Source organism: Marmota monax, unplaced genomic scaffold (genome assembly GCF_021218885.2).
Source record: "Marmota monax isolate L192 unplaced genomic scaffold, Marmota_monax_Labrador192_F-V1.1 WCK01_AAM20220418_F8-fsc00056, whole genome shotgun sequence".
Classification (NCBI taxonomy): domain Eukaryota; kingdom Metazoa; phylum Chordata; class Mammalia; order Rodentia; family Sciuridae; genus Marmota; species Marmota monax.
The window spans coordinates 8,180,568-8,204,833 of record NW_026695212.1 but is presented as its reverse complement, the minus strand read 5'-3'; the positions used below and the strand labels follow the sequence as shown (position 1 = coordinate 8,204,833).

Below are 24,266 nucleotides of genomic sequence, written 5' to 3'. Positions count from 1 at the left end.
GACCCTAGGAGCAAAATCCTTTGTATTTGAATGACTAAAACAACTTATCTATAATAGGATTAGACCTACTTTGTTTCTGACTGATCATTCTTGGTGTATTGAGATATATTAAGCATTGTAAACAATTATTGTCTCTTTTTATGTTTTAGCCTTGGTGGGGTCCTTATTTTCTGCAGAGTGAACTTCACTGGCTTCTGTTAGTAAAATGAGAGCCTATAACCAATTGGGGTGGATAGTAGGAGAAGAAGTTGAGGGAAAAGACATGGGATGGGGAGAGAAGAGACTAGGATTGAGATTCTTCTAGGAGTTTCCATTACAGTTAATGGTCTGGTTACAGATCTACTGGGGGATGGAGTTTGGTAAGAAAAGAGAGCTAATATTAATGTTTGGATTGGCTTAAGATTTAGCTTTTCTCAGAAGAAAGATTATAAAATGATGCACAAACAGTTCTTGCCTTCTATGAATAGATTTAGAGAACTTTCTTTACCTGCTGGTTTCACTAGACAACTATTAGATTGCAGCAAATCTATTTTCCAAAAGTGGTCAGCTGGAACTTACCATGTCAATCTGTTGGAAGGAAATAAAATGCTTGTTCTTTCTTTAGGGGGATTAGGAGATAATATTTTGACTAAATAAATGGTGATAACCTACTACAAACAATAACAGTAGTTCTGGCCTCTTAACCACATTAGTCTTTACTTACTTAAATTTTCCCATCAAAGCTTTTGGCCCCAGTGGAGTGGGAACATAACTTAATGTCCCCTTTCAAGAGCAAATGAAGTTATTTCTTAAAATAAGAAAATCAATAAAACTCCTACTTATTTACTCTTTTAGATTATGACTAACCAAGTGAAGGCAGAAATGGTCAGATAATACTAGGTGTAACCAAAAGAGGGCATCATCTACCCTTAATGTCTGCACAGAACTTCTGTGATTGTAATCCCACAACTCTCAATCCATGACAAAAGAACACCCCATGGTCCCTGGCACTCTGCACTCTATAGGGAGACCAAGTCATGACATCACACATTAAGGAGTGTCTGGCCAGTTCTTCACTTTAGTATTGATATCTACATTCAGCACACACAATTCCTGAAATTTCAGCGACCAGAAGCAAATGGTTAACATTCCCTGTCTAACTTTACACAGACAGTCTGAGTTTAACATTTTATAGGGCACGGAGAAAATTTCCTCTTAGACTAGGATACAAGCTGGCATCAAATAGCATAAGAATAATGTGAAAATTCACTTCCTAATTGTATCTTAACTTCGAGGGGTTATCTATTAATGATAGGTAGTGAACAGTGGCAGTAGGTAGCAGTAAGTTCTCCTGAGCACAGGGAAGATGCTTTTGGATTTGAGGTATGGTGGGAAATAGTTTAAAGCATAATTTTAGGCTTTTAGTAACAGAAGCTTAACAAATGTTCTTCTTGAAAGTAGGAGGAAAAAAATGCCCCAACATTATGCATATTTTTTGCTACATTCTTAAATATATTTTATAATTAACGTATAATTTAAATAGTAAGTAAGTGTTGGGGCTGAGAGCATGGGGTTGTACATCCTTGTATATAGTGAATTTCTTCAGGGCGGTGGGAAAGAATAGTGTAGGCTCTTAAGTAAAATTGCCAAACTTGCCTTAGAAATTCATTATGCCGGAGAACACATTATCTTTGAGTCACTGACATTAGCAGTTAAACCAGAAAGTTTGGGGATGTATATTCTGTTTCCTAATAGGGACAGCTGTTCTGAAGGAAATGTGAATTCTGAGAGGATGATCATTTTTGAAAACAGATTTCACTCCCTCGAAAAATATCACTACCACATGCTATTGAAGGGAAAACCTGGTGGGGAAAATATTTTATATCCTGCTTGAATAAAGAAAAGCGACCCAAACAGTTTTTTATGGTAGTGGAGGAGGCCACTCTCACCTACCAATACTAAAATTTATCAGGATTTAGCCTTTCTTTAAATGCAATATTTTTTTCCCTTTTTCTTCTCTTCCTTATCCTGTTCCAGAGAAAGAAAAACTCACTACCTGGCAGAAAACATTGCGTAAGCCTCTGTTTCTTTCCTCCACAAAGCAACTAAACAGAGGAAAAACCGAGTTCACAAACATCCCAACTCGCTCGTGCCAAGGTACATCAGAGAAGCCGAAACAGATTAAACGAGTATGGGATGGGCTCACTGCAAGGTCTTGAATTAAAATCTAAATGTTTCACCTCGTGGCCAGGAGAGCTTTTTCCCAGGGTGGCCTCGACCCTGGTCTCTTGGCCCCAAGGAACAGAACTCCAGATGGTTGACAGGAAGTTGGGGGGAGTAGTCACCTTGGTCCCCGAGAACAGAGTTCCTTTCTGAGCCACCTCATCCAGTCAACCACCTGTTACTCTCCAGTCTGGGCTTCTCAGAGACAGAATTATAAAATGAGCCACAGCCTCATTCCCGTGGTCAGGGCTTTGGACGTGGTATTAGGAAAAGAAAGGGTGGGAGGTTCCCCCCAAGGAAGACAGAGTTTCGGGAACCCCCTTGGAAGTCGGCGCCGCTGTTTACTCGCCTGGCCGCCTTCAGCCCACTTCCCTTTCCTCCCCCGGGGGAGGAGATGGTTAAAGATTACACTGCGGCCATCGGTACTTCAAAGAGCGGCTCGGGCAGCCAAAGGTAAAGATAACGTTCTGGCAGCTCTAATCGGGGTTTGTGGTTGCCACATTTTAATCACTCCGTTAAAAAAAAAAAAAGGTTATGTCGCGCTACAGTGCTAAGGATGCAGAGCAAGTCCCTTAGAGCTGGGCATGTTAGGTTTCTCCTGTGGGACACTTTATAGCCCATCTCTTCATGGAAAGCAACTGGATGAAAACGGGGGGATTGGGGTAGGGACCAGTCGGGCATCCTGCCCTTGGGTTTAAGCCTCCTGGGCACAAAAGCCCATTCTGCACAAAAATGCCTGTACACTTGTGCTCACTATGCACACAAATGCCTGTACATTCGGAGGAATGTGCCCTGCGACGTGCCTAGTTCTGGACTGCAAAGCTGCGGCGCACCAGCTCTTTCCCTGGGTCGCAGTGAATCCATTTCGTTACACACCTCTAAAACACGTGCATTTCTCCGGGGAGCCGAAACTGGTCTAGCCAGGATGCCCTTGGCAAAGTCGCCCGCCCCCTCCAAAGCAGGAGGGCGCTACGTCTCCCAGCCTTGACTCAGAGTAGCTCCCTCCCATTTCTAGCCCCCTTCTGGGAGTGAGGTGGGGGCGCACTTACAGGTAGGAGGTGAAGACGCTGATGTTGGAGGGCAGCTCCGAGAGTCCCAGGTCCGAGCAGTCCACCCTGAGCAACATTCTGCCGTCGGGCTCGCAGTGACAGTGTGTGGGACAGCCCCGCGGTAGCGCACCGGGCTTGGGCGAGCCGCCTCCAGCCGCTAGCTGCAGCAGCACAGGCAAGGACAGGAGCACGCCGACGCGGGAGGTGTCCATGGTGCCCAAGGCAGGGATCCGCGAGCCAGACGCCAGCCGAGGGCAACGCCGGGACTGTTGTGGACTGTGGCGCGCCAGGCGGCGCTCCTCCGGCTTCTGAAGCTCTGCGGGCGTCTGTAACACTGGGCGCCGCGCTCCTGCCCCCCGCCGGGAGCGCAGAGGAGAAGTTCCGCGGGGATCGCGGAGCACGTTGCAGCCACGCTGGCCCCTGGAGCAGCCCTTGATGCAGTCGCGGCAGTAGCGGTGCGCGTTGCTGCTGCAGGCGGTCTGAGCTGTGTGCAGCAGCATCTCCGCTCGCACGCTCGTTTTTTAAAGCGCTGGATCCCGAATTGCGCGCCCAGTGACGTCAGCGCAGCCCAGCTTTCCAGACACCCCCAGCCCGGCCCCACTTTTCCTCCGCTCGTCCCCTCCCTCTTTTCCCGAGACCTGGCTGGGCGGCAGCAGGCGGCGCGAGGTGCTGGCGAGTTCGCGCTGTGACTGCGCCTCCGCTGGGAGGATTCCAGCGCTCTGCGCCACGCGCCAGGCAGGGGATCCCCACCCTCACCCCTTTTTGCGTTATGGAAACTCAGTTTCGAGACCTGAGAGGGACCTGATTCAGAGCGACATAGAGACCCAGGGTAGGAAGGATAAGGCACGTTTCCTCCAGCCCGCTTCAAATAATGGAAAAGAGGCATGGAGAACTTTAAAAAAGACTAAACTCTAATCTAGAAAAATAGTTACCGGGGTAAGAAAGCAAGAGCTCTCGGCAAACGATGGGTGGCCTTTTTAGTCCTTACGTCAGAGCACTGTCTGGCTCGCTTTTGCCCTAAAACCAAAGCGCTGGACTAATCATTAAATAAATACAGTGGAGAGCGAGCACTCCCGTGCTACTCTCCTAACTCATCCGGGGTGAGGAAGTCGAAGTGACTTTTAAAAAAGTGTTTAGAATCCAAAGTTAGTAAAATGATGTAGGATGGCTGTTTTCTTTTGTTCCGGGAACTTTTCATCCCTAAATGTCTCAGGGTTCTCTTGAACTAGGCGCAATCCCACCTAGATGAGTAGCACTGGGCTCCCAGCACCTCTGCGGAGCGCTAGTGAAAAACGCACGTTTCTTATTAAAAAGTGTCCTACAGTGAATCTGCAGGAGACAGGAGGAAAAGAATTCAGGGCTTTCTAGGAGAGAAGACCTCAGTGAGGTAAAAGTTGCCCTCTTCACACCCGAGTGAGCTGCTCAAAGAGGTGTCAGTCCAAGCCTGCCAAGCTAACTCACAAAAATGTACAATTTTCACTCCCAGGCACAATGCCTCATTGCTTCCTGAAGGCAGGGAACTCTTTTGAATTTCAAGGTCCCTCTTAATCTTCTACTTAGGCTGACCACCTGAATTTCCATATAAAGTTCTGTCTGAATTTTACAGTTGGGAAGGTTATTCTTTGTGTGTGTGTGTGTATGTGTGTGTGTGTGTAGTATACTTATCCTGCAATCCTGTCTATTCCTTCACCCGTGAAACTTCAGAAATACATAGATTCCTTGACCTAAATCTGTATTCTGAACATGCTCTTTTCTTGAGGAAGTCCATTTATCAGCAAGTTTGTGATTCTCTGTGATATAAGAAGAGAGACATTGGGGAGATAATTATAGACTCCACTTTCTCCTTTCTCCTCATTTTGCAAATAAAGTAACTGTGGCCCAGAATTTGGTAAAACTTGACAGTGCCATTGAAAACTGTGAGTTACCCCTGGCTTCTGGATAATCAGAATTGTGCTCAATTCTGTCCTGTTCCCTCTCTTGCCCCAGGTACACTGCATTGACTCCCACTCTTTGCTTATTTTCACATTATTTTTGCTTCTCTCGGCTGTTCGTTTTGCATTTATAGGATGTCTACTAATTGCCTGTCCTTCCATAAAAAAAGAAAAATCTAACTCCACATTATTTGTTTCATAAATGGAACTCAAGACATCATTTCTGTGAAACCTCCTACAGATATTTGTGGAAATATGACTGGGATGCTGTAATGTCCCTCTTCATGAAACTTGCAATCTAAAAGGATGACTGACTCTGGACAGTAATCCCAAGGGTGAGTGTCTCATTGAAGGTATGTTATAAATACCACAAGATTTAGACCTAGAGTTTTCCTGGATACATAGTAGGTTTGTTTTGTCAACTTTATGGTGACCACTTTGGAGGAAGGGACTAGGCCATTTGTGTCTTCTTTACCTGCAAGACTCAAACTATGAGCTCATAACAATGAGTTCTTAACAAATATTTGTTGACTAATCCAGATTTGGTTGTGTTCACTCACGATCCATTTAAGAGCACGAAAGGGCACTTTCTTTGACACCAAGGCTGTTAAAAGGAGCATAGCACTTTGATTGGGGGATGAGTCAGGCAGAACTGTATTTGAATCTAGGTTCTTCCAGTTTCAGGTTGATTGATCACAGACACAAAATGAGCCTAGGTAAGTCTCAGTTACCTTCCCTGTAAAGGGGATATCATTTACCTAGGTAGTTCCATATCTGGAACTTAGCCTAGAGCAGATTTTCAACCTATTAGTGCCTCTCCTCTTCTTTGGGGGAATTTAAACTCGTTAACAAATGCAAGTAGAGCTGAGAAATATCTGATTCAATTATATGGGGAAGACGGATATGCTGGATGATCCCAAGAGTAATGAACATCTGTTACTTTTTTTCTTCTTTTTTTTTTAAAGAGAGAGAGAAAATTTTTAATATTTATTTATTTATTTTTTTAGTTTTCAGCGGACACAACATCTTTGTTTGTATGTGGTGCTGAGGATCGAACCCGGGCCGCACGTATGCCAGGTGAGCATGCTACCGCTTGAGCCACATCCCCAGCCCAACTTTTTTTCTTTTTTGTATAGTCAACATATCCCCCTCTTCTTTTGGTAAGAGCAAAACACAGTTTTTCTTTGGGAAACTTCCTCCCAAACCTTAGAGCTGTCCATCATGTGGCTACATCTTCTGTCCTGGGATAGAAATGTGACCTGAACAGAACAATCCACTCCTGTGTGAGGTGTTGTCCTAGATCCTGAGGTGAGACAGTCTTCTCTTTCTGCTTGATGAAAAGGACAAAAACACGGAGCTCGTGGGGGATGCTCTTCTGCTGCAGGGAGAAAGCTCATTGAAAATGAAACATTAGCACAAGCAAGGAGAGAAGTGAAATCCTAAGGTCATTCTTTAAACACCTGGATCTAAAGTCATTTCTGCTTAATCATCTCGAGACTGGATGAACAAGTTAATTTTGTTTTGTTGCTTGAGCCAGCGAGAATTCAGCTATGATCACTTGTGGACAAACATACTCTGTAAAAACCAGAAAACATGAAAGTTTGAGAAAGGCCTCAAGAGTCTTCAAGGTCTTGTCCTCCTGATAATAGAAAATCATGTGGGATTGAAAATAAAAATTGTGTGGCGGATGGTGACTTTATTGCCTCAATGGCTGTATGCGAATCTTTTAATCTTAGATAATAAAGATGAAAATACAGTAAACCAGAGTTCTTGAACACTAAAAAACAAAAAACAAAAAAAGTTTCAGTAAGGTTTTTGAGCAGTTGTCTCTCTGTTTCTGTTGAAAATGCCATTTAGTTTACAAGGTGATGTTTTCAAATTGTGTGAAAAGGCATTGACTCAGCCTTTTATGCAGTCACGTGTTCTCACTTGGAAGAGATGGATATGATTCTTACCCCACACTGGAGGATGGGAGAGGCAAGTTGTTTTCCTAATGGTTGCTAGGGAGCTAGTAATGAAGCCAAAATTCCAACCAGTCTTTTGATTTTAAATCCTGTACCTTTTCCCTAATACCTTGGGAAGTCTAGCCACATATGGACTTTAAACTGGATAGGACCTTGAATTTACTGTCATTTTATTGTGAAAGAAATTCACATACTTTTGTTAAAGAAAAAAAGTGAGGTCTTTTTTAACTGCAGTAGAACCAGTTGGAGTAGAGAATAGGTTATTTTTTGTTTGTTTGTTTTCATTTCTAGGGATGGAACACAAGGCTTGTACATGCATGCTGGGCAAGTGCTCTGCCACTAACCTACATCCTCAGCCCCTTTTATTTTATTTTGAGACTGGGTCTTGCTAAGTCTCCCAGGCTGGCCTGGAACTTGGATTCTCTTGTTTCAGCTTCCTGATTATTTGGGATAACAGGTGTGTGCCCCTTTGCCTTGTCAAGAATTTTTTTTTTGTTAACAGTAAAGACAAGTATATTTTGAATCTTTTTCCTTCTGAAGTATATATCGATATCTATATACACACACATATATGTCTATACACACATGTATGTATACATATATGTATATACATATATATACATATATCTATATACACACACATATATTTTGGGTTTCTCTCAACAACCAGTTACTTACAAGAATACATACTGGTGAGAAATCAGAGAAGAGGACCACCCACTCTTACATGTGATAATAAGGTTAGTAGGGTAAAGTTAGTTCATTTAGTATTTGTTTGCATTTGATGTTCTTATTTATAATTTTGGGAAGTATCTTTGTGTTAATGAGCTACTGAATAATGGAATATTTCTTGCTGGGATGGAAATTACTCTTTTTTGGCCCTTTTAGATTGCAAGTTCTTTTTTGTTTTATTTATTATTTTTAGTTATACATGACAGTAGAATATATTTTGACATATCATACATACACGGAGTATAACTTCCCATTCTTGTCGTTGTACATGATGTGGAGTTAAACTGGTTGTGTATGCAAGTTCTTAAAACTGATTTTGTTAAAGTGTAGTCCAGTATGTGTCTACTTTCTGGGCTCCCTAAAACGGATGTTTTCCTATTTCTTTAATCTTTGATAGAAGTCCACAACGAAAAACATTCACATACACCACAAGAATTACTAATAAGTTTAGCCAAGGCATGCCAGGGTAATTTTAGTTAACAGGTAAGTCAATATTTCTTTTACAAGTATAGTGAAATAGTGTTTACACAACTGGTGGGCTATTATAGACTTATTTAACTTGTTTGAAAGAGTATAGAGCCCATTATTTGCCCTGCTCATTTTACATTCATGATATAATCAGGCTTATGCTGAATTTCTTAACTTCCTTTCACCAACAAAGCCTAATTAATTGAGAAAGGAGGAGGAGGATTTAGGAATAAAGATCTATTTTCTTTCAGAATTATTTATTTTGTGAGAAAGCATTAGTTCAGCTAATTCATTACTTTGAAATAGCCTATTATGTAAAATCAATTGGATCTGTCTTTGATTTTATCCAACATAAAGGCAACCTTTAAACATATCCACATGTTCTAAAAGAAAGGGCTGTGGTATATGATATTATCAATTCTTTAGCTCATTTTGATCCCCTTGTCTAATTTCATGTATGATAATGAACAAACTCCTACTGGTATGCAGCCTGCTTCCTGAGAACATGTGTCCAATCAAACTCGCATGTAAACCAGGGGCAGGTTTTCTTTTCAAGCTAAGAATAAAATTAATGAGAAAAAATAACAAAAACACTTGAAATTGAGTGATCTTCCTGCTTATTCACATGCTTTATTTAATTCTGCCAAATACTGCCTTAGTATCCAGACAAACTCTTCCATATGCCCAGTATGATGGATCTTTTCCTAGTCTTATTAAAACTACACTTTTAGGATTTTTAACCAATTGCTTCCCCTAAGTCCTGCAATAATACACAAATCCACAATCCCTCATTTGCAACTCTGAAATTTTAAGAGCTCTGAAAAGGGAATGATTTTTTGAGATGTATTTGGTGCACAATTTGAACTAAGCCAGTATGACTCTATGTATGGTCAAATTCTGTAGAAATATGGATATGTTCAATTGTAGGGCTCTATTGAAGATTTTATATGTTATAGCTATATCATTCTCAATATATTCTATTTAAAAAATCCTCCTGAATTCTGCATTTAGCATCTGTGACCCTGACATTTTTGGCTAAGGGATTACAGATCTGCCAACATCAGCAATCCCTGTAATGTCTATCTCATAAATAATTTTTGGAAGAAAAAGGAAAAAAGGCAGGAAAAAAGAATGATTTAATGTGCCAGGTGAGGAAAGAGTGGAAAATATTACCAAAAACAAAACCTTGAGAAGGGAGACAGGAAGTAAGTGGTCAGCTTGGGAGGGGTAAGTGGCTGTCACTAGAATGGCTCCCCTTTGCAGATTATAGGGCAGAAATTATAGTACTATTATTCTCAACAAGTTATTCATGAAAAGTCTCCTAGAAAACATTCTATATATTAGGAGTTAATGCTCTTATAGACATTAGCAAAAATAATTGGTAAGAATATTCCAGAAAAGAATAAGATAGAGATATGGGGTAGAAATTGTAAAGGTAAGGAGAAGGAATGGTAGAACTCACCTAAAGGAATAATTTATGGATTTTATTCCACAGACATGCAGGATTTATAAAGTAAAATAAACAAGTAAAGTGCATGCAATTTCCCCAAATGCTTTATTTTGATAAGTCTGGTGTATTTTAAATGAGTAGGTATAGTTGCATTCAACTGCAATTACAATCTCATAAAGCAAGATGAAATGTATCGAACAAACACTGCAGCTCAAGTCAATGAGTCATAGCGAAACGTTGTCCAGATTACTGCAATTAAAATTTACAGAAACCTTTCATTGAGTGTTATTAGGTTTGTGGATTAATAAAATGAGCCTGTTTGTTTTTTATTGTTCTTTAACAAGAAACATTTTGATTTTAAGTTCACTGATTATTCTTTTGCATAGATTTTAGGTTGGCACTTGGCAGAAAGGAATGTCATTGTAGTCTCAAAAAAAAAAACAAAACAATGTATTTTCTAAGAGATGATCCCTTCTTTTTCTTAAGAATCTTTATTCTTTCTTTGTTCAGATCATCTCTGTTTTTCCTACCCCTATTTTTAAATTTCCCATCTCAGGATTGCTGAGCATGTGTAGATGACACAGAAGTCATTGGCTAGGTCACCTATTTGACCTAACATGACATACTTCAAGTAGGTGATGTGAATTACTCAATCTTGGATTCTCACAGACCAAGGTTCAGATCTCTGTTCAGTCACTGACAAGTTGTGGGACTTGGAGCAATTCCTCTCTGAGGCCCAGGCTCTTCACTAGCAAGATGAGGACCACTAAACCAAGTTTGCGGAGGTATTAGTAGAAGTAGGACTAATGTGTCACAGGCTAAGGGATTACAGACCTGCCAACATCAGCAATCCCTGTAATATATATCTCATAAACAATTTTTTTGCATGCAGTAAGCACTCAATATATGCTAATGATAAGAGGTTTTCCATTATTTCCCTAAAGGTTTATCTCCTTAAAAAAGTCTTTCCTATAGAAATAGGAAGACTGAAGCAGAAAAATAAGCCTTTCCTTCCTCCCCCTTCCCTCCTCCTCCCCTCCCTCCCCCTTTACTCCCCCCTCCCTCCCTCTTTTTTTCTCTTTCTTTCTTTCTTTCTTTCTTTCTTTCTTCTAATGACACAGGTACTTAAAACATTTACCATGTTTTCACATGAAAGCAAAATATGTCACAAGATTTTCCCTTCATTTGCTAGGGAAATAGTCTTATTGAGTTACATTTGGCAGGTTTCAGTTTCCAGTTATAGAAATGCCTCAATATCCATTTTAACCAAATGTCTTTATTCAAAGGCCTCAATCGCCCACCCAATAGAGGCCAAGCACTGGAAACATGTGAGTTATGCTTTCAGTTAATTCATCATTGAGTTGAGAAGAGACATGAACTCAGAAAATCAAAATGCAGTGTAATAAGAGGGATGAAAATACATGCTGTTAGGGTAAAAAGGAGGAGAAACCTAACTCTACCTCAGAGAAAGACTTTATAGAAAAAATGGTGTTTGGAGTGAGTTCCTGAAAGATGTGCAAGAGCTTGTTAAGTGAAGAGGAATGGCAGGACATTCTTGGTACTGGATGGAGACAAAATATAATTTTTAGACAGTGATTGCATGGCTCCAGCTTATGATGAATGTATGTGAAGCTTCAGAGACTGGCATGAAAAGTCAAGCTGAAAGATACACTAAGGCAGAGGGTTTGTAGAAAGGGTGTTTTATGTTGTATTATTAAACTTGAACTTAGACCTGGGTACAGGAGGCCAGAGTATCTTTAAGCCTGGAAGGGGCACAGTCATATTTTATTTTTGGGAAAAGAGAACTCTGACAGCCTGGGGGAAGCGTTGAGAAGTTGGAGGTGAATGGTAGGAGCAGGAGGCAGGAAGTATTACTGATTTGAGCAAGACACAAGAAACGCTTCAATCAGTAAGTAGCAGTTGACACGGGAGGAGGCAGGTGTTAAGATTCCTGAGATATTTCAGGGGCAGAATTGGCAAGACTGGGTGACTGTGGTGCCACAAGGGCAGGGTGACTGCAATGTCTCCATTGCCTCTAGCCTGGAAGATGGGGCAGATTATGATAATTTACCACAAAATAATTACTATTTTTGGTTCTTATTTGGGCCAAGTGCTATTCTAAGTGCCTTAGCTGCATTTTTTCCCTCCATATATTTCTCTTGACAATCCTGTGGGATAAATATAATTATCTTCTTTTTACAAATAAGGAAAATGAGGTTATTATTAAATAAATTTCCAAAGTTCCTCTGCTGATAAATAGCATACTTGACATTGAATCTGTGGTGTACTTGACTTCACATCCTTACTTTTAAGCTCTGGAAGGGGAGCAGGCTTTGAAAAGAAGATGATAAATTTAGCTTTGGACACGTCCAGTTTGCAGTTGAGAAAAGTTTCCAAAACGAAGGGTGTGGACTTGTAACATGTACCTTTGTAGCTTCAAATGTTGCTTGATGTGGATTGTTTGATTTGAACTGGATGGAAATTCTTGATCATAGAGTAGCTGTAGTGGTCTCTGTCTGTGTTGCTTTCTCCCAGTAGTAGACCAGATGCAGGACTCTCAAAACCTGAAATTTGGGATTTGTGTCAACATTACGGCAAATATTTTTGGCATTAGATTTTTAAGTTTTTTTTTTGTTCTACATAAGCCTTTTCCAGGCAGGAAAATGGCTGAAATTTGATGTGTTTGGAAAGCAGGAATATCTTTCCCTCCTGTTACTGATGGTACTGAGAGTCACTTTTTCTTAATCTTCTTTGTGTCCTCAGACCATAATATAGTTTCTGAAGGCATTCAATCAGTGTTTGATGAGTAACATGATGAATTTATGCAAGTTGTAAAAACACAGAGAATAAATAAAGAATAAAATAAAAATCACCCACATTTTCCATTTACTTGATGATAATTGCTGGTAACATTTAATCTATTTCCTTTTAGTCTTTTTAGTGTTTACATTAATTTATCTAATTGAGACAGATGTCCACTTTTAATGGGAAAAGATTGTCCCTTTATCATTGTTACGCTTTGGATGTGAGGTGTCCCCCCAAAACTCACGTATGAGACAATGCAAGAAGGTTTGGAGGAGAAATGATTGGGTCATAGCTTTAACCTAATCAGTGAATTGATCCCTTATGGATTAACTGAGTGGTAACTGGAGGCAGGTGGGGTGTGGTTGGAGGAGGTGGGAATTGGGGCCTGGCTTTGGGGTATATATTTATATCGGGCAAGTGGATCCCTTTCTCTGCTTTTTGATCATCACATGAACTGCTTCCCTCTGCCATACTCTTCTCCATGATGTTCTGCGTCACGTCGAGCCCTGAGGAATGGAGCTGGCCTTCTATGGGCTAAAACTGTGAGCCCTCAAATAAACCTTTTCTTCTCTACAATTGTTCTGGTTGGGTCCTTTAGTCCAGCAGCGAAAAAAGCTGACTAAAATGATCCCTAAAAGTCTTTATAAACATGAGTTATTTATGTCTTCATAAGAGTTTAATCTCGGCAATCCTATAGATGCGAATGTATGTCAAGGCTCAGAGAACTTGGAAGACCTCTCTAAACCTACAATTAGTAAACATGGCTCTGTCCCATACCTTATGTGGTCTCACAATCTGGCAAGGAGGACTTCAAGTCTAGACAAATTGCCATGATAGAGAGTAGCATATGGGAAACTGATTAGAAGTTCAAAGGGCTGTTGGAGTTTGGAGGCAGGAAGCAGTATACCCTGCTGAGGAATCAGGGAAGGTTTTATGGAGGAGGTTGCATCTGGGAGGGGTCTTAAATGATGAGTAGTAATTGACATTAGAGAAAGTTTTTCTTTTTTTTTTGTATCAGGAATTAGAAGGGATTCTTTACCATTGAGCCATATCCCCAGCCCTATTTACTTACTTATTTTGAGACAGGGTCTTGCTAAGTTGCTTAGGGCCTCATAAGTTGCTGAAGCTAGCGTTGACTCCTAGTCAGCCTGTGGAGTCATTGAGATTGCAGGTATGACTATCACATCTGGCTTACTAGAGAAAGGTATTTAGGAGCAGGAGACAATGTGAGCAAAGGGATCATGATGGCAGAAAAGGTTGGGACTATTTGGGAAATTATAAGTAATCCAATTTAGTTAACTCTTGGGCTTTAAAAAGTTCTATTGAAAGATAAAGTTGTAAAATTGAAGGTTGGAAGAAGTCAAATTAGAGTTCAGCTGCTGTGCAGATGACTGAGTAGAAAAGGAACTTTATCAGGATGATACCTAGAGAACTTCTCTAACAGCAGGGCTTGGATTGATTAAAGGGAGAAGCTGATAGACAGTCTGTATATACTTGCCATGTGGGACACAGTGTTATGTGCTGGGTCAGAGGAGCACAGCAGAGAGTTTCCAAGAGGGCTGGTTGGGGAAAGGTGAAGTTATTAACAATGAGCAGATTTGAGGAAGAGGAGTCCTCTGGGTGTGTTGCATTTGAGAGGCCTAGGTTCAGCCATATTCGGTCTGGTGCTTTAGAGAGAGGGCAGGGACAGGGGTCCTTCCCCTGGGGCATTCTGGTTGGTGAAGTGTTCATGGTTGATGCTGATATGAGAGGTAAGTGATGTAGTTGAGAATTTATGAAACTGGAGGAAGAGATAGTAGATAAATATCTAACATTTCTTGAGCACTAACTATGTATCAGGCACTGTTTAAAGCACTTTACAGATATTATCTCATTTAATCTCACAACAACCTCATGAGATAGGTAGAATTAACATGCCCATTATATAGATAACCCATTTTATAGATGAGGAAAGTGAGGTCCAAAATCACACAGCTAGAAAGCTTTAAATATAGAATTTGACCTCAAGGGGACTGACTTTAAGATGCTGTTAAGCCCTCTTACTTTATATGCAGGTTCCAAGACAGAAGAAAAAGAGGAGAAAACCTGAGAAATATTCACACTTAGGGGAGAGATCAGCAAGAGAAGCTAGCAGGACCAAAGAAGAGCAGCAAAGGAGTGCTTTAGAAAGAAGCCCAAGAATGGGCAGGCCTGGAGTAAAATACTATATATATATACATTTTGTTGGTTTGAATCAGGTGTTTGTCAAAATAGTGTCAAATTAAGCACATGCAAAGGAATAATTACAGATGATTTTAAATTATTATTTCTGTAGTTTAATAAATTGATAATTTCCAAACCACCTTCTCTATGACTGCTCTGTTATTGCAATTCAATAAGAATTTATTGGTGACTATTATAGATTTAAACTATGCTAGACACAGAGAGTGTCAAAGAGACATTTCATTCATTGGCTGAATACTTATTGAGAACTTATTCTGGGTTTGGAACTGTGTTTGGCAGGAAAAATACTCTGATGAGTAAAGAAGAAGGTCCCTGGCTTCTGGGAACTTCTCAGCTAGTGGAAGTGGCAGGCATTGGTTAAGTGCTCTCTCTCTCTTTCGCGTGCGCGCGCGCGCACACACACACACACAATCACAAACATAAATAGCTGAATTCCATTATTCATTTTTGGAAACAAAGTTTACCAATGAGAAAATAAAGTGGAATACAAAAATGAGCTAAATTTTTTAGAAGGGTATGTACCATTACTTTGTTCAGCAATTCTTTTTGTAGATGAAGTTAAATTATTGCAAGCGCTAATAAAATCATTGTCTTTCTCAATTAATGGGATGCAGTTTGACTATTCGTCCACTTTTTTTTTTTTCCTTCAAGGCATTCCTTTTTCTAATTTTTTTTTCTTTGCTTGTGAGACTAGATAATTGTGGTAGCAGCTTATTGGTAGCAGGCTCATTCTAGTGTACAAGCAGACCAAGAAAATGGGTCAAGGAATTATTAATAAATAGGAATGGAGCCCAAACAGGGTTTTTTTTTTTAAGTGATTGACATCTTTATTTATGATTTTCAACCTCAGTTGGGTTCTTAGTATTCTTTAGGGATCCTTTAATTTATTTTTATTATTCCATTTCTTGTTTCCCACAGGAGCTATGTCAACTTTTATCACTCTTTAGCTCCCCTTTTCTATTACCTCTTATTAGAGATTCTCAAATTTTAGTCTGCATAACTGTCACCTGGCTTGTTAATAATGCACATTGAGGGGCTCTGTGCACTAGTCTTCTGATTCTCTAAGTCTAGGGAAAGCCTGAGGCATTTCTAGGTTGAATGAGAACTCAGGTGATTTTAATCTTCACCTTTTCTTCCTCCTTCAATTCTGTTTCCAAAGAGGAAGAGGCTCTTCTCCCTTCTCAGGTCAACCATTTGACCCTGTTGTGATTCCCATCACTTCCTTCTTTTTCCTAGATCACGAGGTTTTTTTTTTCTTTAAAGAGAGAGAGAGAGAGAGAGAGAGAGAGAGAGAGAGAGAATTTTTAAAATTTATTTATTTATTTTTAGTTTTCGGTGGACACAACATCTTTGTATGTGGTGCCGAGGATCGAACCCAGGCCGCACGCATGCCAGGCAAGCACGCTACGGCTTGAGCCACATCCCCAGCCCCCAAACAGGGGTTTAACACCTTAATTTCAAGGTTGATTTGAATATTGTAGAAGGTGTGTGTGTTTATGTATCACCTCCAACATAGACGGGTGACTAAATTAAGTAGTGGAATTTTCATAAATGTCATTAAGTTGAAGTCTTTTGAGAGCAAGATCAATGTTTTCTGTGAAGTATTAAAAATCTCTTGAGTGATCACTCAGGTACCAAGTCATTGTGGATACTCAGTTGTTAACAGCTATAACATTGACTTTCAATGTTGATTCATACTGTTGATTTATGTATGTATGAAATGTCAGAAGAGGTTTCATTTTTTCAAGAAATTCAAAGTGTTTGACAACTTGCTTTTTATTTCATTTCCAAATGCTAGTGCTTTGCAACCTTCACACTGAGAGCCTGTGTTTGTACCTCAGGACAGAACATGTGGCAAGTCTTTTGCAGGAAAAGCCAACAGGTGTTTGAGTGATAAAGAAAAGACACATATTATGGCTTTGGGGGGAAAGAAGAAAAATTCAAAAGAAAAGACTATTTGGAAAACCCCAAATCACTCAATTTATTCTAAGGTGTAAGTGGATAATACGTATAATGCAATTTCTAAAATTAATTTAATTTTTCTTAGAAACCACATAGATGGGAGGTTTTCCACTACAAGCCATTTAAGATGTATTTTTTTTTTGCTTTTTTTACATAATGTGGATAAGACAAAATACTAAAGAAAGTTTGCAGTGACAGCCTATTACATAAAATAGTTCTTCAAGGGTTAAATTTAGAATGGTAAAAAAAGCACATTGCTAAAGTTTATATTCTGGTGTGACGTATAATCTAAAAGAGGCACTATAAAGGAATGTGTTTGCCTAGTGGGTTGTATGTATCTATGTATGTGTGTATGTGTGCATGTATATAGAGAGATTCAGAATCTCCCCCATAAATATCCATATGCACAGCATATAATATTCTCTTCTATAGATCTCTATATAGGTCTATCTTTCATCTCTCTATAATATTGCAGGTTCATATATACTACGCAGATTTTGTTTCATAAACACATATTTAAAATATAAAATTGCCTTGTTTTAGTGCCAGAAACTTTTTAAGTGAATTTAGGAGGTTAGTGAACATCTGTTCCTGGCCTAGGAAAGCTATTCCTTTGTCATTTTCACTGATTTGACAAAGAGTTACCAAATGCCAATGATGGCAAGACTCTGGGTAGAAATCTCTACTTTTTATATTGCAAAGAGATTCTACAGAAGCAGAGGGAAAAAAAAATCAGTAACTAAAATATACAGAACACTAAGTCGCAACTAACTAAAAACCAAACAGGAGCAGAGAGGAAATGGAGCCTGAGGCAAGGAGGGTGAATTGAGGCTTTAAGTGGAGTGGTGGTGGTGATGGGGAAGCTCCTAGAGGGGTGACATCTGAAGGAAGTAGGGAAATGGACACACAGGCGTCCAATGGAAGAAGCTTCCCAGGCAGAAGAGACAGCAAACAACAAATACTAAGGCCCTGGGGCGGGTCTGCCATGTTTGACTCCAGTGTGGCTGGAGTGCACTGAGGGGGAAGGAAGACTTCAAGATGGTCCTGACTGGCTAACATAAGGACTTTGGTTTTACTTTGAGATGAAGAGCCAGTGGGGTTTGAGCAGTGGAGTGACTTGATCTGATTTACATGAAAAGGATGAATCTGCTGGGTGGGGAATAGATGAGTTATGAAGAGAGAAAAGGCAAAAAGCAAGGCTACTATAATCGAAGTGTTGGTTCCTGCTATTCTGGGAGCAGTGGAAATGGAGACAAGTGGCTGGATTTGATGTTGGAAATCTGAATATTTTCTGCAAATAAAGCTGACAGAATATACTAACAGATTGGCTGTGGGGTTTGTGAGGAGGGAGGAATCAAGGAAGAATTCAAGGTGTTTTTTTTTTGTTTGTTTGTTTTGTTTTGGTACCAGGGGTTGAACCAAGTGGTGCTTAACTACTGAGCCACATCTCCAGCCGCCCCCACCCCACACTTTTTTTTTTTTAAAATTTTGAGAGAGAGGGTCTAAGTTGCTTATGGCCTTGATTATTTCCTGCAGCTGGCCTTGTACTTGCAATCCTCCCGCCTCAGCCTCCCAAGCTGATTGTAGGCACACACCACAGCACCCAGTGAGTACAAGATATCTGAGCAACTGGAAAGGTGAAGTTGCCATGAACTGAGATGGGGATGGCCATAGAAAGAAAAGGTTTGGGAGCTAAAAAAAGAAGGTGGGAACTGGGCATGTTAGTTTTGAATGGAAATACTGAATATCAAATTGAGTATATGTCAGAGAACTCGGAGATGGCATTTGAAATTGGATAATCATCAGAATGTACGTAGTAGTTGAGGCCACAAGAATTTGGCCTCCTTATTCTTCCCTTTGGAGGTCACTAAAGGGAGGAGTGCAGCTGGAAGTGAAAGAGATCTAAGGATTGAGCCTGAAACACTGCAGGCGAGTTTACAGAAGCCACCTGTGGAGGCTGGCGAATGGAAACTGGACCAGCAAAGATGAGGAAGCAGAGGCCAGCGAGGGAGGAGAAAAATGAGGAGAACGCAGTTTCTGGAAGCCACAGGGAGAAGCTATTTCAAGTGAGAAGGAGTGATTAATGGGAAAATATGTTCCTAATAGATTCAAGAATGAAGAGGGACTGTCTATGGGTTTAACATTGTGCAGGTCATTAATAACTTTTAACAGGAGCAATTTTGATAGAGTGATGGGGTTAGGGTCTACTAATTTAATCTATTTGAAAATATCTGAGATAGGTGGGCCTGGTTACGCACACCTGTGATCCTAGCCACTCAGGAGGCTGAGGCAGGAGGATTGTGAGTTCAAAGCCAGCCTCAGCAACTTAGGCCCTAAGCAACTTAGCAATATAAAAAGGGCTGGATGTGTAGCTCAGTGGTTAAGTGCCCTTGGATTCAATCCCTGGTACAAAAATAACAAACAACAACAACAAAACCTGAGATAAATGAAACACATCAAAATATTGTCTAAGCAAAAGACTTTATTGAGACAAAGATGATAATGACAATAACTGACATTTATTCAGTACCTATTTGTGCCAGGCACTGTGATCAAGTGTTTCATAGGCATGATTTTATTTGACTTTTTACAACAAAAATATGAATCATTATCAAATTATCTCCATGGGATAAGTGAAAGTTTGCAGACTTTAAGGGGCTTTTCTAAAATAATATAACGAATAAGTGACAGAGCTGAGATGTTTGAAGGTAAGCTGAACAATTATTTTGTTTCCAAGACCTATTGATTGCTTTTTGGAAATAATTAGTCATATTCTTTAGAAATTAAGGCAACGTTTTGTTTGTTCCATTGTTTCATGTGTCTTTATTTTCCCAACATTTAGCACCAGTATCAAAATTTATAACCAGTTCCTTTAGTAGTTGTTGGTGTTTTATTTTTTGATGCAGAGAAAGAACTATTCAAAATATTTTAGTTCATTGGGTCACATTAACATATCCAATCACATTGAGATGTTATTAACAATGTAATTTTCTAGAATGATTTCTATTTTAATAGGTGATTTGATGGAACTTTGTCCATTTTGGAAAGTACATTCTTAAAATAATAATACTGAAAAAGCATCAAGCACATCAAGCACCTAACATGTTCATTCCGATTCGCAGCCTCTCTGTGAGAGGGATGTTATCATCATCTATATTTTACATCCAGGGAGCTAGAGATTTAGAGAAGCTGAGTAAATTGCCGAAAGTCACAGAGCTTGTAAGTGGTTGAATAAGGATTGACCCCCTGTCCTCTGAAATTACATTCCATGCTTTTTCCACTACAACATGCATGTAAATTTAGTTAATTCCAAAGCTCAGCTTGAAATATTATATCTTTACTCATCTGTGTAAAATTGATTCCCCTCATTTGATGCACCATTGTAACTCCAACAGCTGGTGCCCCAGGGGCCGTGATTCTAGGAAGCACGTATGCATTTTTTAATTAGACATGTTTTCTCTGGGAAGGCTGTGAGTGAGTTGATTTTTTTTTTCTTTATTAGAGGGGAGGCAGAACCTGAGATAGGGAGAAGGCAGAATTTTTTCTGGATTGTCCTTTTCATAGTTGGTGACTGTTTGAGGCTGCAACTAGAATTGATGTATTGGTAGGGAACTGGGGCAAACACAAACTGTGATATGGATTTTGCAGCAGCCATGAAATGGGCTGGGGAGTATCAGTGTTTTTCTAGAATAACTCCTGCAACTTTCCATTGTCGCTGAAGCTCACATTCCATTCATAACAAACTTGTTGGTGCTCTTCCCACCTCAGCTTTGAGCCCCTTTGATCAAGTTTCTACTCTAAGGCCGGAATGGTCTATTAAAAATGCAGCTAATAACCTATTCATGTGCCTAAAATTCTTCAATACTTTCCCATTATATTTAAAATAAAATGCCAATATCTTCACATGGCCTACAGGGTCCTATGTAATTTGACCTCCTCCTTCCTCTCTTACCTCTGTCAGTACCATTTTTGGTTGTGCTACTACCTCCAGGCCTTCTTGAAACCCCTCTATGTCTTTTCCTTCCTCAGGGCTCACACTATACTATTTCTTCTGCCTAGAACATTGTCTCCTTCATTTTGTATAAATACTAAATTCTTATTCTCTGACCACCCAATCTAAATTAGGCCTCGGTTGTCATTTCTCTAATTACTTTGTGCTTTTCTTTCAAAGTAGTTATTACAGTTTAGAATTGCATTTTATTTGTACATTTATTTTATATCCTTCTTCTCCCAATGAATGTAAGTCAGACCAGGGGAATTTCTGTATCTGTTTTTTTTTTTTTTTTCCTCCACACTGCCTGGCATAGAATACATGTTCAATAACACTTCTTGAATAAATATCCAAAGCTGTTTTCTCAGCCTTGGATACAACAAAAATAGTCAACATTTATTTTGCACTAATATCCTCAGCACTGTGATGACATCACAAACCAGTGGGTCCCAGAGATGGAGCCAAGATAGGAAGTGCATGTAAGTAGCCTGGTTCCACAAGAATGTTGTACAGATAGAAACCAACTCCTCTGTTCTTCTGATACATGGTATTGACTGTGTTAAAAGCAATGCAGGATGGAAAGATCACCAAAGGATTCAGTTAGATGTCACATTCCTATCATATTATATCTAGATATTCTTATATTATGAGAACATTTTGCCATCAAGAGGCTGAGATATATAAATGGACCATTGTGGACTTGTTTTAAAGAGATGGATTGTCATAAAAAATTTTCGATCATTTTGGTGTGGGTTAATCAGAATTAAACTCAACTAACCTGTATTTTCTCTAAATTTGAAAATTCTCTACATGCATGATTGGAAATAAGAGGTTGGTTAAAGCTGTCATTTTAGCTCCCTCTGCTGGTGGTGATAGATGCTTTTAGCAGAAGACAGATGAAGAGTGCCAATGTTACTGAAGACAGGGATGAAACACTTTTGCCTTTGCTTCTCTGCTCCCCTTGATCCAAGTAGGAAGTGCGCATGCTCTTTTAAAAACATTCTAAAGCATCCCTATTTAGATATAATTTACATGCCATAAAGTTCACGTCTGAAGCATACAGTTCAACAGTTCTTTAGCATGCTTATAGACTTGAACAGCCATCACCATAATCTATTTTTTTTTTTTGGCACATTTCCATCTCCCTAAAAAGAAACCTTCTATCTCTTAGCCACCACTTTTGGTCCTATCTCCTCCCTTCTCTTCCACTAACTCCTGGGATCTGCTAATCTATTTCCATTTCTACAGACTAAGATTTTGTGAACATTTTGGGTAAATGGGATAACACAATATGATTTTTTCCCCCTGCTTACTGACTATTTCACTTAACTTACTATTGGGGGGGTGGTTCATTTATATTATAGACTATATTAGCAACTCATTACTTGTTATTATGAATAAAATTCCATTTAATGGACATATACTGCATTTTGTTTATTCATTATTTGATCTGTGATTGGGTTGTTTCTGGTTTTTTGGTTATTATGAATAATGCTGCTATGAATAGGTGGACATATGTTTTCAATTTTCTTGGGCAGAGATCTAATGGTCAAATTGCTGGGTCATATCTATGTTTAGCATTTTGAGGAACTGCAATGCTGTTTTCCAAAGTAGGTGTGCCATTTTACATTCTCAAACCTATGTTCTTTTGGATAGGTTTAAAAAACAGTACCTAAAAGGCTGGGGTTGTGGCTCAGTGGTAGAGTGCTCGCTCACCTTGCATATGCGAGATCCTGGGTTTCATCCTCAACACCACATAAAAATTAATAAGTGAAATGAGGGTATTGTATCCAACTACAAATAAAAAATAAATATAAAAAAAGTAGTGCCTAAGAAAAAGAGAACTTAAATTTAGTGACTATCTTTTTATCACTTATTCTTTTATTTTATTTATATACTTTCGCTTTGTCCCATTTGCTTTTCTATTGTTGCTCCGTCTGACTTTCCATCTCCATTACCACAAAGAAGTCTTTAGATCTCTCCCATTCTGTAAAGTTGGATGGTTAGATGATTTTCAAGCTCCCACTCAGCTAAAAAAATACTACGTTAGGGTGAAAGCCAAAGTATTTTTCTGATTCCAAGCTTTCACATGGATACTTCTGTAAAACTTCTGGAGATGTGGTCACAATGGCATAGAGTACTGGCTCTGGAGTCAGACTACCTGGTTAAGATTCTTGATCTATCACTTTCCGAGAGCATGACATTGGACGAGGATTTTCCCCCAACTTCCCCATCTCCGCTCCCCTATGTTTTCTTTCTTTTGGTTAAGTCTTATGTTTAAGTGTCTTATTCATTTTGAGTTAATCTTTTTTGTTTAGAAATTTTTTATTGATTTTATTATTATTATTATTATTATTATTATTATTAAATACATGACAACAGTGGAATGCATTAAAATTCTTATTACACATATGGAACACAATTTTTCAACCTAGATGTCCTTCAGTGGATGAATGGATAAAAAAAATGTGGCATATATGCACAATAGAATTTTACTCAGAATTAAAAAAGAACAAAATCATGGCATTTGCAGGTAAATGGATGGCGTTGGAGAAGAATGATAAGTGAAGTTAGCCAATCCCCCCAAAACAAATGCCGAATGTTTTCTCTGATATAAGGGGGGTGACTCATAGTGGGGTAGGGAGGGAGAGCATGGGAGGATTAGATGAATTCTAGATAGTGAAGAGGGGTGGGAGGGCAAGGGAGGAGTAAGGGGATTAGCAAGGATGGTGGAATGTGATGGACATCATTATACAAAGTACATGTATGAAGACTTGAATTGGGTGTCAACATACTTTATATACAAACAGAGATATGAACAATTATATATATATATATATAGTTAATTTTTATATTGTTTGAGATAAGGGCCCAATTTTATTCTTTAACATATGGATAATCAATTTCTCAACACCATTTAATGGAGAGACTCTCCTTTCCCCACTGGGTTCACACCTTTGTAGAATCAGGTAGATTTTGTTGATGTGATGACTCCAGCTTTCTTTTTCTGATCCAGTTTGCTATAACTATTTGAGATTTTTTTGTGGTTTCATTTAAATTTTAGGATTGTTTCTTCTATTTATGTGAACAATGCCCTACTGGAATTTTGACAGGGGTCGTTGAATCTGTTGATTGCTATGGGTAGAAAACACATTTTAATGACATTAGTTCTTTCAGTCCATGAACATGAGATATATTTTCATTTATTCATGTCTGTAATTTCTTTCATTAATATTTTCTAATTTTCAGTGTGCAGATCTTTCACCTCTTGGTTAAATTCATTCCTAAACATTTTATTTTTTTTCTGATTGGAAATGGTTTTGTTTTCTTGATTTTTTCTCCAGTTTGTTGTTAACGCATACAAATGTTACTGATTTTTGTATGTTGGTTTTGTATTCTGCAACTTTACTGAATTCATTTCTTATTCTAACATTTTTTTTAAAAAAAGAGTTTTTAGGGTTTTCTATATCTAAGGGCATGTCACTTGCA

At 39.1% G+C, this 24,266-nt stretch overlaps 1 protein-coding gene across 4 annotated transcripts in view; it reads right to left on the bottom strand.

The window, feature by feature from the left end:
• Nucleotides 1-3,828, bottom strand: part of Lgr5 (leucine rich repeat containing G protein-coupled receptor 5) — a 124,570-nt gene extending 120,742 nt beyond the window's left edge. For 2 of the 4 annotated variants that reach the window (XM_058574628.1, XM_046430667.2), the window contains exon 1: nucleotides 3,252-3,827. In XM_058574628.1, coding sequence (XP_058430611.1) covers nucleotides 3,252-3,751 — 500 coding nt within the window. In that variant the 5' untranslated portion in view covers nucleotides 3,752-3,827. Of the gene's footprint in view, nucleotides 1-3,251 lie in introns of all 4 variants that reach the window. The other 2 variants (XM_058574630.1, XM_046430666.2) reach the window with 2 other exon arrangements.
• Between the last annotated feature and the right edge of the window lie 20,438 nt (nucleotides 3,829-24,266).